This window comes from Carcharodon carcharias, chromosome 4, assembly GCF_017639515.1.
Source record: "Carcharodon carcharias isolate sCarCar2 chromosome 4, sCarCar2.pri, whole genome shotgun sequence".
Lineage (NCBI taxonomy): Eukaryota > Metazoa > Chordata > Chondrichthyes > Lamniformes > Lamnidae > Carcharodon > Carcharodon carcharias.
Window position 1 is genome coordinate 201,897,392 of NC_054470.1, and position 16,773 is coordinate 201,914,164.

The 16,773-nt window shown below is 53.4% G+C and overlaps 1 protein-coding gene across 1 annotated transcript in view; it reads right to left on the bottom strand.

Moving 5' to 3' along the window:
• Positions 1–16,773, bottom strand: part of cplane1 (ciliogenesis and planar polarity effector 1) — a 217,567-nt gene that overhangs the window by 73,354 nt on the left and 127,440 nt on the right. The window contains exons 35-39 of the mRNA XM_041185379.1: positions 15,413–15,443; positions 14,631–14,759; positions 13,925–14,078; positions 13,744–13,802; positions 12,108–12,278 (exon numbers count right to left, since the gene is read on the bottom strand). Of these exons, the coding sequence (XP_041041313.1) occupies positions 12,108–12,278; positions 13,744–13,802; positions 13,925–14,078; positions 14,631–14,759; positions 15,413–15,443 (544 nt within the window). The remainder of the gene's footprint in view (positions 1–12,107; positions 12,279–13,743; positions 13,803–13,924; positions 14,079–14,630; positions 14,760–15,412; positions 15,444–16,773) is intronic.

The following is a 16,773-nucleotide window of genomic DNA, read 5'->3' on the forward strand; positions in this document are numbered from 1 at the left end:
ACCTCACTGACACACACACACTGCACGCACCTCACTGACACACACAGACTGCATGCACCTCATTGACTCACACACACTGCACGCCCCTCACTGACTCACACACACACTGCACACACCTCACTGACTCACACACACACTGCACGCACCTCACTGACTCACATACACACTGCACGCCCCTCACTGGATCACACACTGCACACACCTCACTGACTCTCACACACACTGCACGCACCTCACTGAATCACACACACACTGCACGCACCTCAGTGACTCACACACACACTGCACGCACCTCAGTGACTCAAACACACACTGCACGCACCTCACTGACTCACACACACACTGCACGCACCTCACTGACTCACACACACACACTGCACGCACCTCACTGACACATACACACTGCACGCACCTCACTGACTCACACACACACACTGCACGCACCTCACTGACTCACACACACACTGCACGCACCTCACTGACTCACATACACACTGCACGCACGTCACTGACACACACACACACTGATGCACCTCACTGACTCACACACATACTGCACGCACCTCGCTGACTCACACACACACTGCACGCACCTCACTGACACACACACACACTGCACGCACCTCACTGACACACACACACACTGATGCACCTCACTGACTCACAGGCACACTGCACGCACCTCACTGACTCACACACACACTGCACGCACCTCACTGACACTCACACACACTGCACGCAGCTCACTGACACACACACACACTGCACGCACCTCACTGACTCACACACACTGCACGCACCTCACTGACACACACACACTGCACGCACCTCACTGACACACACACACTGCACGCACCTCACTGGCACACACAGACTGCATGCACCTCATTGACTCACACACACTGCACGCCCCTCACTGACTCACACACACACTGCACACACCTCACTGACTCACACACACACTGCACGCACCTCACTGACTCACATACACACTGCACGCCCCTCACTGGATCACACACTGCACACACCTCACTGACTCTCACACACACTGCACGCACCTCACTGACACACACACACTGCACGCACCTCACTGACTCACACACACTGCACGCCCCTCACTGACTCACACACACTGCACGCCCCTCACTGACTCACACACACACTGCACGCACCTCACTGACAAACACACACACTGCACACACCTCACTGACTCACACACACACACAGCACGCCCCTCACTGATTCACACACACGCTGCACGCACCTCACTGACACACACACACACTGCACGCACCTCACTGATTCACACACACTGCACGCACCTCACTGACTCACACACACACTGCTCGCACCTCACTGACTCACACACACTGCACGCCCCTCACTGACTCACACACACACTGCTCGCACCTCACTGACACACACACACACTGCACGCACCTCACTGACACGCACACACACTGCACACACCTCACTGACACACACACACACTGCACGCACCTCACTGACACGCACACACTGCACGCACCTCACTGACTCACACACACACTGCACGCACCTCACTGACACACACACACACTGCACGCACCTCACTGACACGCACACACACTGCACACACCTCACTGACACACACACACACTGCACGCACCTCACTGACACGCACACACTGCACGCACATCACTGACTCACACACACACTGCACGCCCCTCACTGACTCACACACACACTGCACACACCTCACTGACTCACACACACACTGCACGCACCTCACTGACACACACACACACTGCACACACCTCACTGACTCACACACACACACTGCACGCCCCTCACTGATTCACACACACACACTGCACGCACCTCACTGACACACACAAGCTGCACGCACCTCACTGACACACACACACACTGCACGCACCTCACTGATTCACACACACTGCACGCACCTCACTGATTCACACACACTGCACGCACCTCACTGACACACACACACTGCACGCACCTCACTGACACACACACACGCTGCTCGCAACTCACTGACTCACACACACTGCACGCCCCTCACTGACTCACACACACTGCACGCCCCTCACTGACTCACACACACACTGCACGCACCTCACTGACACACACACACACTGCACACACCTCACTGATTCACACACACACACTGCACGCCCCTCACTGACTCACACACACACTGCACGCACCTCAGTGACACACACACACTGCACGCACCACAGTGACTCACACACACACTGCACGCACCTCAGTGACTCACACACACACAGCACACACCTGACTCACACACTGCACGCACCTCACTGATTCACACACACACTGCACGCACCTCACTTACTGACACACACACACTGCACGTACCTCACTGACTCACACACACGCTTCACGCACCTCACTTACTGACACACACATACTGCACGCACCTCACTGACTCACACACACACTGCACGCACCTCACTGACACACACACACACTGCACGCACCTCACTGACACACACACACACTGATGCACCTCACTGACTCACAGGCACACTGCACGCACCTCACTGACTCACACACACACTGCACGCACCTCACTGACACTCACACACACTGCACGCAGCTCACTGACACACACACACACTGCACGCACCTCACTGACACACACACACACTGCACGCACCTCACTAACTCACACACACTGCACGCACCTCACTGACACACACACACTGCACGCACCTCACTGACACACACACACTGCACGCACCTCACTGACACACACAGACTGCATGCACCTCATTGACTCACACACACTGCACGCCCCGCACTGACTCACACACACACTGCACACACCTCACTGACTCACACACACACTGCACGCACCTCATTGACTCACATACACACTGCACGCCCCTCACTGGATCACACACTGCACACACCTCACTGACTCTCACACACACTGCACGCACCTCACTGACACACACACACTGCACGCACCTCACTGACTCACACACACTGCACGCCCCTCACTGACTCACACACACTGCACGCCCCTCACTGACTCACACACACACTGCACGCACCTCACTGACAAACACACACACTGCACACACCTCACTGACTCACACACACACACTGCACGCCCCTCACTGATTCACACACACGCTGCACGCACCTCACTGACACACACAAGCTGCACGCACCTCACTGACACACACACACACTGCACGCACCTCACTGATTCACACACACTGCACGCACCTCACTGACTCACACACACACTGCTCGCACCTCACTGACTCACACACACTGCACGCCCCTCACTGACTCACACACACACTGCACGCACCTCACTGACACACACACACACTGCACGCACCTCACTGACACGCACACACACTGCACACACCTCACTGACACACACACACACTGCACGCACCTCACTGACACGCACACACTGCACGCACCTCACTGACTCACACACACACTGCACGCACCTCACTGACACACACACACACTGCACGCACCTCACTGACACGCACACACACTGCACACACCTCACTGACACACACACACACTGCACGCACCTCACTGACACGCACACACTGCACGCACATCACTGACTCACACACACACTGCACGCCCCTCACTGACTCACACACACACTGCACACACCTCACTGACTCACACACACACTGCACGCACCTCACTGACTCACATACACACTGCACGCCCCTCACTGACTCACACACACACTGCACGCACCTCACTGACACACACACACACTGCACACACCTCACTGACTCACACACACACACTGCACGCCCCTCACTGATTCACACACACACACTGCACGCACCTCACTGACACACACAAGCTGCACGCACCTCACTGACACACACACACACTGCACGCACCTCACTGATTCACACACACTGCACGCACCTCACTGATTCACAGACACTGCACGCACCTCACTGACTCACACACACACTGCACGCACCTCACTGACACACACACACACTGCACACAACTCACTGATTCACACACACACACTGCACGCCCCTCACTGACTCACACACACACTGCACGCACCTCACTGACACACACACACTGCACGCACCACAGTGACTCACACACACACTGCACGCACCTCAGTGACTCACACACACACAGCACACACCTGACTCACACACTGCACGCACCTCACTGATTCACACACACACTGCACGCACCTCACTTACTGACACACACACACTGCACGTACCTCACTGACTCACACACACGCTTCACGCACCTCACTTACTGACACACACACACTGCACGTACCTCACTGACTCACACACACGCTGCATGCCCCTCACTGACTCACACACACCTCACTGACACACACACACACACTGCTCGCACCTCACTGACTCACACACACTGCACACCCCTCACTGACTCACACACACACTGCACGCACCTCACTGACTCACACACACACACTGCACGCACCTCACTGACACACACACACACTGCACTCACCTCACTGACACACACACACACTGCACACCCCTCACTGACTCACACACACACTGCATGCACCTCACTGACTCACACACACACTGCACGTACCTCACTGACTCACACACACACTGCACGCACCTCACTGACTCACACACACACTGCACGCACCTCACTGACACACACACACTGCACGCACCTCACTGACACACACACACTGCACGCACCTCACTGACTCACACACACACTGCACGCACCTCACTGACACACACACACACTGCACGCACCTCACTGACACACACACACTGCACGCACCTCACTGACTCACACACACACACTGCACGCACCTCACTGACTCACACATACACTGCACGCACCTCACTGACTCACACACACACTGCACGCACCTCACTAACACACACACACACGCTGCACGCACCTCACTGACACACACACACGCTGCACGCACATCACTGACACACACACACACTGCATGCCCCCCACTAACTCACACATACCTCACTGACTCACACACACCTCACTGACACACACACACACACTGCTCGCACCTCACTGACACACACACACACTGCACGCACCTCACTGACACGCACACACTGCACGCACATCACTGACTCACACACACACTGCACGCCCCTCACTGACTCACACACTGCACACACCTCACTGACTCTCACACATACTGCACGCACCTCACTGACACACACACACTGCACGCACCTCACTGACTCACACACACTGCACGCCCCTCACTGACTCACACACACACTGTACGCACCTCACTGACACACACACACACTGCACACACCTCACTGACTCACACACACACACTGCACGCCCCTCACTGATTCACACACACACACTGCACGCACCTCACTGACACACACAAGCTGCACGCACCTCACTGACACACACACACACTGCACGCACCTCACTGATTCACACACACTGCACGCACCTCACTGATTCACACACACTGCACGCACCTCACTGACACACACACACTGCACGCACCTCACTGACTCACACACACGCTGCTCGCACCTCACTGACTCACACACACTGCACGCCCCTCACTGACTCACACACACTGCCCGCCCCTCACTGACTCACACACACACTGCACGCACCTCACTGACACACACACACACTGCACACACCTCACTGATTCACACACACACACTGCACGCCCCTCACTGACTCACACACACACTGCACGCACCTCACTGACACACACACACTGCACGCACCACAGTGACTCACACACACACTGCACGCACCTCAGTGACTCACACACACACAGCACACACCTGACTCACACACTGCACGCACCTCACTGATTCACACACACACTGCACGCACCTCACTTACTGACACACACACACTGCACGTACCTCACTGACTCACACACACGCTTCACGCACCTCACTTACTGACACACACACACTGCATGTACCTCACTGACTCACACACACGCTGCATGCCCCTCACTGACTCACACACACCTCACTGACACACACACACACACTGCTCGCACCTCACTGACTCACACACACACACTGCACGCAGCTCACTGACACACACACACACTGCACTCACCTCACTGACACACACACACACTGCACACCCCTCACTGACTCACACACACACTGCACGCACCTCACTGACTCACACACACACTGCACGTACCTCACTGACTCACACACACACTGCACGCACCTCACTGACTCACACACACACTGCACGCACCTCACTGACACACACACACTGCACGCACCTCACTGACTCACACACACACTGCACGCACCTCACTGACTCACACACACACTGCACGCACCTCACTGACACACACACACACACTGCACGCACCTCACTGACACACACACACTGCACGCACCTCACTGACTCACACACACACTGCACGCACCTCACTGACTCACACACACACTGCACGCACCTCACTGACTCACACACACACTGCACGCACCTCACTAACACACACACACACGCTGCACGCACCTCACTGACACACACACACGCTGCACGCACATCACTGACACACACACACACTGCATGCCCCCCACTGACTCACACACACCTCACTGACTCACACACACCTCACTGACACACACACACACACTGCTCGCACCTCACTGACACACACACACACTGCACGCACCTCACTGACTCACACACACACTGCACGCACCTCACTGACTCACACACACACTGCACGCACCTCACTGACTCACACACACTGCACGCACCTCACTGACACACACACACTGCACGCACCTCACTGACTCACACACACTGCACGCCCCTCACTGACTCACACACACACACTGCTCGCACCTCACTGACACACACACACACTGCACGCACCTCACTGACTCACACACACACTGCACGCACCTCACTGACACACACACTGCACGCACCTCACTGACACACACACACTGCACGCACCTCACTGACTCACACACACTGCACGCACCTCACTGACTCTCACACACACTGCACGCACCTCATTGACACACACACACACTGCACGCACCTCACTGACTCACACACACACTGCACGCACCTCACTGACTCACACACACACTGCACGCACCTCACTGACTCACACACACACTGCATGCACCTCACAGACACACACACACACTGCACGCACCTCCCTGACTCACACACACACTGCACGCAAATCACTGACACACACACACACAGTGCACGCACCTCACTGACATACACACACACTGCACGCACCTCACTGACTCACAGACACACTGCACGCACCTCGCTGACTCACACACACACTGCACGCACCTCCCTGACTCACACACACACTGCACGCAAATCACTGACACACACACACACACTGCACGCACCTCACTGACATACACACACACTGCACGCACCTCACTGACTCACAGACACACTGCACGCACCTCACTGACACACACACACACTGCACGCACCTCACTGACACACACACACACTGCACGCACCTCACTGACTCACACACACACTGCACGCACCTCACTGACACACACACACACTGCACGCACCTCACTGACTCACACACACACTGCACGCACCTCACTGACACACACACACACTGCACGCACCTCATTGACACACACACGCACTGCATGCACCACACTGACTCACACACACACTGCACGCACCTCACTGACTCACACACACACACTGCACGCACCTCACTGACTCACACACACACACTACACGCACCTCACTGACATACACACGCTGCACGCACCTCACTGACACACACACACACGCTGCACGCACCTCACTCACACACACACACACACACACTGCTCGCACCTCACTGACTCACACACACACTGCACGCACCTCACTGACTCACACATACACTGCACGTACCTCACTGACTCACACACACTGCACGCACCTCACTGATTCACACACACACTGCACGCCCCTCACTGACTCACACACACTGCACGCACCTCACTGACTCACACACACACTGCACGCACCTCACTGACTCACACACACACTGCACGCACCTCACTGACACACACACACACTGCACGCACCTCACTGACACACACACACGCTGCACGCACCTCACTGACACACACACACGCTGCACGCACCTCACTGACACACACACACACTGCACGCACCTCACTGACTCAGACACTATGCCCCTCACTGACACACACACGCTGCACGTCCCTCACTGACTCACACACACACTGCATGCCCCTCACTGACTCACACACACCTCACTGACACACACACACACACTGCTCGCACCTCACTGACACACACACACACTGCACGCACCTCACTGACTCCCACACACACTGCACGCACCTCACTGACTCCCACACACACTGCACGCACCTCACTGACACACACACACTGCACGCACATCACTGACACACACACACACTGCACGCACCTCACTGACTCACACACACTGCACGCACCTCACTGACACACACACACACTGCACGCACCTCACTGACTCACACACACACTGCACGCACCTCACTGACTCACACACACACTGCACGCACCTCACAGACACACACACACTGCACGCACCTCACTGACTCACACACACACTGCACGCACCTCACTGATTCACACACACACTGCACGCACCTCACTGACACACACACACACACTGCTCGCACCTCACTGACTCACACACTCACTGCACGCACCTCACTGACACACACACACACACTGCTCGCACCTCACTGACTCACACATACACTGCACGCACCTCACTTACTGACACACACACACTGCACGCACCTCACTGACTCACACACACACTGCACGCACCTCACTGACTCACACACACACTGCACGCACCTCACTGACTCACACACACACTGCACGCACCTCACTGACTCACACACACACTGCACGCACCTCACTGACTCACACACACAACCTGCACGCAGCTCACTGACACATACACACTGCACGCACCTCACTGACTCACACACACACACTGCACGCACCTCACTGACTCACATACACACTGCACGCACCTCACTGACACACACACACACTGATGCACCTCACTGACTCACACACACACTGCACGCACCTCACTGACTCACACACACACTGCACGCACCTCACTGACACTCACACACACTGCACGCACCTCACTGACACACACACACACTGCACGCACCTCACTGACACACACACACACTGCACGCACCTCACTGACACACACACACTGCACACACCTCACTGACACACACACACTGCACGCACCTCACTGACACACACAGACTGCATACACCTCACTGACTCACACACACTGCACGCCCCTCACTGACTCACACACACACTGCACACACCTCACTGACTCACACACACACTGCACGCACCTCACTGACTCACATACACACTGCACGCCCCTCACTGGATCACACACTGCACGCACCTCACTGACTCTCACACACTGCTCGCACCTCACTGACACACACACACTGCACGCACCTCACTGACTCACACACACTGCACGCCCCTCACTGACTCACACACACACTGCACGCACCTCACTGACACACACACACACTGCACACACCTCACTGCCTCACACACACACACTGCACGCCCCTCACTGCCTCACACACACACACTGCACGCCCCTCACTGATTCACACACACACACTGCACGCCCCTCACTGATTCACACACACGCTTCACGCACCTCACTGACACACACACACACTGCACGCACCTCACTGATTCACACACACTGCACGCACCTCACTGACTCACACACACACCGCTCGCACCTCACTGACTCACACACACTGCACGCCCCTCACTGACTCACACACACACTGCACGCACCTCACTGACACACACACACACTGCACCCACCTCACTGACACACACATACTGCACGCACCTCACTGACTCACACACACACTGCACGCACCTCACTGACACACACACACACTGCACGCACCTCACTGACACACACACACACTGCACGCACCTCACTGACACACACACACACTGCATGCACCTCACAGACACACACACTGCACGCACCTCACTGACTCACACACACACTGCACGCACCTCACTGACTCACACACACACTGCACGCACCTCACTGACACACACACACACTGCACGCACCTCACTGACACACACACACACACACACTGCACGCACCTCACTGACTCACACACACACTGCACGCACCTCACTGACTCACACACACTGCACACACCTCACTGACTCACACACACTGCACACACCTCACTGACTCACACACACACTGCACGCACCTCGCTGACTCACACACACACTGCACGCACCTCACTGACACACACACACACACACACTGCACGCACCTCACTGACTCACACACACACTGCACGCACCTCACTGACTCACACACACTGCACACACCTCACTGACTCACACACACACTGCACGCACCTCGCTGACTCACACACACACTGCACGCACCTCACTGACTCACACACACACTGCACGCACCTCGCTGACTCACACACACACTGCACGCACCTCCCTGACTCACACACACACTGCACGCAAATCACTGACACACACACACACAGTGCACGCACCTCACTGACATACACACACACTGCACGCACCTCACTGACTCACAGACACACTGCACGCACCTCGCTGACTCACACACACACTGCACGCACCTCCCTGACTCACACACACACTGCACGCAAATCACTGACACACACACACACACTGCACGCACCTCACTGACATACACACACACTGCACGCACCTCACTGACTCACAGACACACTGCACGCACCTCACTGACACACACACACACTGCATGCACCTCACTGACACACACACATGCTGCACGCACCTCACTGACACACACATGCTGCACGCACCTCATTGACACACACACGCTGCACGCACCTCACTGACACACACACACTGCACGCACCTCACTGACACACACACACACTGCACGCACCTCACTGGCACACACACACACTGCACGCACCTCACTGACACACAAATGCTGCATGCACCTCACTGACACACACACGCTGCACGCACCTCACTGACTCACACACACACCACGCACCTCACTGACTCACACACACACCTCACTGACTCACACACCTCACTGACTCACACACACCTCACTGACTCACACTCACACCTCACTGACTCACACACACACCTCACTGACTCACACACACACCTCACTGACTCACACACACACCTCACTGACTCACACACACACCTCACTGACTCACACACACACCTCACTGACTCACACACACACCTCACTGACTCACACACACACCTTACTGACTCACACACACACCTTACTGACTCACACACACACTGCATTGGCCTCACTGAGTCACACACACACTGCATGCCCCTCACTAACTCCAATACTGACTATACGGACCTCACTTACTCACCCATGGACTGTATCTGTCTCACTGACTCACACACAAACTGCACACAGCTCATGGACCGTGACTGTTTGCAGTTCATGCACGCACAATCACGGACTGTACACGGTTGCACACGCATCGAATGCAGCTTGCACTCGCAAGGCTGTACGCAGCTCGTACATGCACACACATTCATATAGTACGCACATTCACTTAGCACACACCTCACACACAGAATGTATACCATTTCTACATTACTGGTAACGGAACACTGCAGCTGATAATTAGCATCGAATGAGGAAACATCCTCTGAGTCTCTCGATTTGACGAAAGCAGTAAAGTTACTATCAGGGAGATGAGGTTTCTTGGTTCAGATTCTGGATGGTGACAGCTGCCATTAATAATGTATAAGAGGATGAAGAGCTGCTTTAATGGAACAGAGGTGACAGTATTCATGGATATCAGATGGAGTCGGAGTCGGAATGATGGGTTGAAAGGCCTTTCCCACCTATTGCGGTGAGAATGGTCAGTACTGACCGGGCGTTTGTCAGTCCTCTATTTAATCCGTGTCAATGGGGTCTGGATAGTCTGAGTGTTCATCACGCCTGTACTTACCCTCTTGGTGTGCTGCTAAATGGATTCTGAGTGAGGTGAGTTGATCTTATGGGCTTTTCTCCCAGAGCTCGCGGGCGAGCGTTTGGAAGCTGAATGGTGTCGGACAACATCTCATTCATCAAGCTGAGCGCTGCCTGGGTTCGCTGCTCCTGGTTCTCAGCCAAAGTTACCCTGGAGAGAAAAGGGAAAATAACAGGTGAATAAAGGACAAGGAGAGCCTGGGAAACACAAACCAAAATTTACCAATCCACCACTTTAGCACATCAATCACATACGGGAACAATGAGAGGGAGGCCGGTTAGTCCAGAGTAAACAGTTCATCCAGAAGCATACAAACATACGAATTAGGAGCAGGAGTAGTCCTTTCAGCCCCTCGAGCCTGCTCCACCGTTCAATAAGATCATGGCTGATCTGAATGTACCCTCAACCTCACATTCCTGCCTACCCCCGATAACCTTCCACCTCCATGTTAATCAAGAATCTATCGACCTGCATCTTAAAAATATCCATTGATCCTGTCTGGACCATTCTCTGGGGAAGGGATTTCCACAGATTCATTACCTTCTGAGAGAAAACATTTCTCCTCACCTTCATTTCAAATGGGAGACCCCATATAAACAGTTACGATACACACAGTGAGTTGGTCAGTCTCAGGGTTACGATACACACAGTGATTTGATCAGTCTCAGGGTTGCGATACACAGTGAGTTGGTCAGTCTCAGGGTTGCGATACACAGTGAGTTGGTCAGTCTCAGGGTTGCGATACACAGTGAGTTGGTCAGTCTCAGGGTTACGATACACAGTGAGTTGGTCAGTCTCAGGGTTACGATACACAGTGAGTTGGTCAGTCTCAGGGTTACAATACACACTGAGTTGGTCAGTCTCAGGGTTACGATACACACTGAGTTGGTCAGTCTCAGGGTTACAATACACACTGAGTTGGTCAGTCTCAGGGTTACGATACACAGTGAGTTGGTCAGTCTCAGGGTTACGATACACAGTGAGTTGGTCAGTCTCAGGGTTACGATACGCAGTGAGTTGGTCAGTCTCAGGGTTATGATACGCACAGTGAGTTGGTCAGTCTCAGGGTTACGATACGCAGTGAGTTGGTCAGTCTCAGGGTTACGATACACAGTGAGTTGGTCAGTCTCAGGGTTACAATACACACTGAGTTGGTCAGTCTCAGGGTTACGATACACAGTGAGTTGGTCAGTCTCAGGGTTACGATACACTGTGAGTTGGTCAGTCTCAGGGTTACAATACACACTGAGTTGGTCAGTCTCAGGGTTACGATACACAGTGAGTTGGTCAGGGTTACGATACACAGTGAGTTGGTCAGTCTCAGGGTTATGATACGCAGTGAGTTGGTCAGTCTCAGGGTTACGATACGCAGTGAGTTGGTCAGTCTCAGGGTTACGATACGCAGTGAGTTGGTCAGTCTCAGGGTTATGATACGCAGTGAGTTGGTCAGTCTCAGGGTTATGATACACAGTGAGTTGGTCAGTCTCAGTGTTACAATACACAGTGAGTAGGTCAGACTCAGGGTTATGATACACAGTGAGTTTGTCAGTCTCAGGGTTATGATACACATGCTGCATTGGGCACTGGTATCATTCGCAGAATTCTTTAAAAATACCTTTTTTTTACTGCATTTTGCTTCTGACTTTCTTTAATTTCTTTGCTTGTGAATTTTTTCTGCGATGAAAGTAAAAATGATTAGCAGAAAAACAAAAATCAGAAAATGGAGTACGAAATGAACTCTGGACCTGGATGTATGCCAGAGCAGCAGAACAATGGTAAAGATCCCTGCCCACTACCTGCTTCTCCTTGGGGTGATATGGTGCTCGCTCCTTTCTCTTCAGATCATCACGATGTCGTTGATATATTTCAAGTCTCTCCCGTCTCTTACGTTTCATCCATTCCTGAATTTCCTTTTGCTCTTGCTCACTTCTCTTCGGAGGCTTAGAATGTCTACACGTCGGAGAACAAAGAAAAAATGTCCATGCATCCGGGAACAAGGAGAATTAGGATGTGGAAATACCACAGTCAAGGTTAGAGACAGAGTAAAGCTCCCTCTACACTGTCCCCATCAAACACTTCCAGGACAGGTATGGCACAGGGTTAGATACAGAGTAAAGCTCCCTCTACATTGTCCCCATCAAACACTCCCAGGACAGGTACAGCACAGGGTTAGATACAGAGTAAAGCTCCCTCTACTCTGTTCCCATCAAACACTCCCAGGACAGGTACAGCACCGGGTTACAGACAGAGTAAAGCTCCCTCTACACTATCCCCATCAAACACTCCCAGGACAGGTACAACATGGGGTTGGATACAGAGTAAAGCTCCCTCTACACTGTCCCCATCAAACGCGCCCAGGTTAAGTGTAGGTGGTGTAAGTACGATATAAGGCCTTACTGAAGCAGTGGAGTGATATATTTCACAGCACACATAGCCGCACGCCTGAGTGTGTCAGTTTGTGGGGAGTAGGATTTACAATGCAGCATCATTGGCAATTTTTACCTGCGGAGTTTCTTAATTTGTTCCTCAGACAGACCCAAGCGTTCAGTGGACAATTTGCCCTGATTAAACAGGTCAGCGACAATGTCACTGACACCACTCATTCCACTCAGGTGAAGGTCATCGGTGGAGCTGGAAACATAAAATACAGGAAAAGTCAGTGTCCAGGCCTTGGACAGTGCTGACCATAGCCACAATGATATCAAAGGCACCAGTCATTTCACCAAACATCAAATGAGGAAAATACAAAATACAAAAATGTGACTCATGTTAGTCCGGGATAAACGCGCTGACCCATGTTAGTCCGGGATAAATGCGCTGACCCGTGTTAGTCCGGGATAAACGCGCTGACCCGTGTTAGTGTGGGATAAACGCGCTGACCCGTGTTAGTCCGGGATAAACGCGCTGACCCGTGTTAGTCCGGGATAAACGCGCTGACCCGTGTTAGTCCGGGATAAACGCGCTGACCCGTGTTAGTCCGGGATAAACGCGCTGACCCGTGTTAGTCCGGGATAAACGCGCTGACCCGTGTTAGTCCGGGATAAACGCGCTGACCCGTGTTAGTCCGGGATAAACGCGCTGACCCGTGTTAGTCCGGGATAAACGCGCTGACCCGTGTTAGTCCGGGATAAACGCGCTGACCCGTGTTAGTCCGGGATAAACGCGCTGACCCGTGTTAGTCCGGGATAAACGCGCTGACCCGTGTTAGTCCGGGACAAATATGTTGACCCCAGGAGATTAACAGGATGTCCAAGATAAACAGGGACAATGGATGTTACACTAACCTCACTGTTTCTCTGCTCAGCTGGTTACGATCTGTGAAAGAATTGCACAAACACATGAGAAACTCCCTCCACTGAATTAAAGATTTAGAAATAAAATCCAACAAAGCTTCTGTTTCAACCTGTCACACTGTCTGGTCTGAAGCACCTCCAGTTTCTCCAAGTATAGTATTGTTCAAATTTACACTCACTTTAGGTTCTGATCTGAGTGTTTACATCCATTAGGGTCAGTGTTCTCTCACACTGATGTGTTCACTGACCAGTTGAGGGAAGTACGGTTTAGTCACTCTGTCTGTCCCTGTCAGGAATGATTATGGATTGTGTTCTCACAGTGAAGTAATCCACAGGCAGGGTCTGGAAGCTCACCTGGGTCTTATTCTAACCCTTTAACAGTTCAGTGCAATCTGTGCCTGGTTTGTTGCAGGTTCACAGGGCTGAGAGTACAGGGTATCCTGGATGGCTGTGACAAAGGTAAACTTTCCTCGCTCAACCTCTCTCAGCCTTTGACCTGGTTGACCACATCATCCTCCTCCAACTCCTCTCCACTCTCTTCCAGCTGGGTGGCTCTGCTCTCTCCTGGTTCCATTATCTATCTAATCATAGCTAGAGAATGACTTGTAACGGCTTCTCTTCCTGCTCCCACACCATTATCTCTCCCAAGGATCAACTCAGGCCCCTCCTGTTTCTCATCTACACTCTGCGCCCCACGACATCATCTGAAAGCAGTGCTAATTTTCACGGGTACGCTGACGACATCTGGTTCTACCTCACCACCACCTCTCTTGACGCCTCCATTGTTGCTAAATTATCAAACTGCTCATCCGACATCCAATACTGGATGAGCAGAAATTTCCTCCAACTAAACGTTGGGAAGACTGAAGAGATTATTTTTGGTCCCTGCTCCTAACTCCGTCCCTCTAGTTTCCGACTCCATCCCTCTCCCTGGCAATGGTCTGAGATTCAGCTGTTTGCTGCCTCAGTGTCACATCGGACCCTGAGATGAGCTTCCAACCTCATATTTGTGCCATCACTAAGACCCCCTATTTATACAGTCATAACATTTTTCAACTTCCCCCAACCACCACCCCCGCCAAACCCCCATCTCAGCTCATCCGCTGCTGAAACCCTCACGTGTGCGAGTCTGGAGTCTGTCACCTCAGGACCTGACCATTCCAACGCACTCCTGCTTGGTCACTCACACTGTGCTCTCCGTAAACTTGAAGCCATCCAAAAGTCTGGTGCTTGTTTCTTCTTATCTATCACCCCTGTGCACACTGACCTATACTGGCCCCCAGTCCAGCAACACCTGGATTTTAAAATTCTCATCCTTGTTTTCAAATCCCTCCATGGCGCTGCCCCTCCTT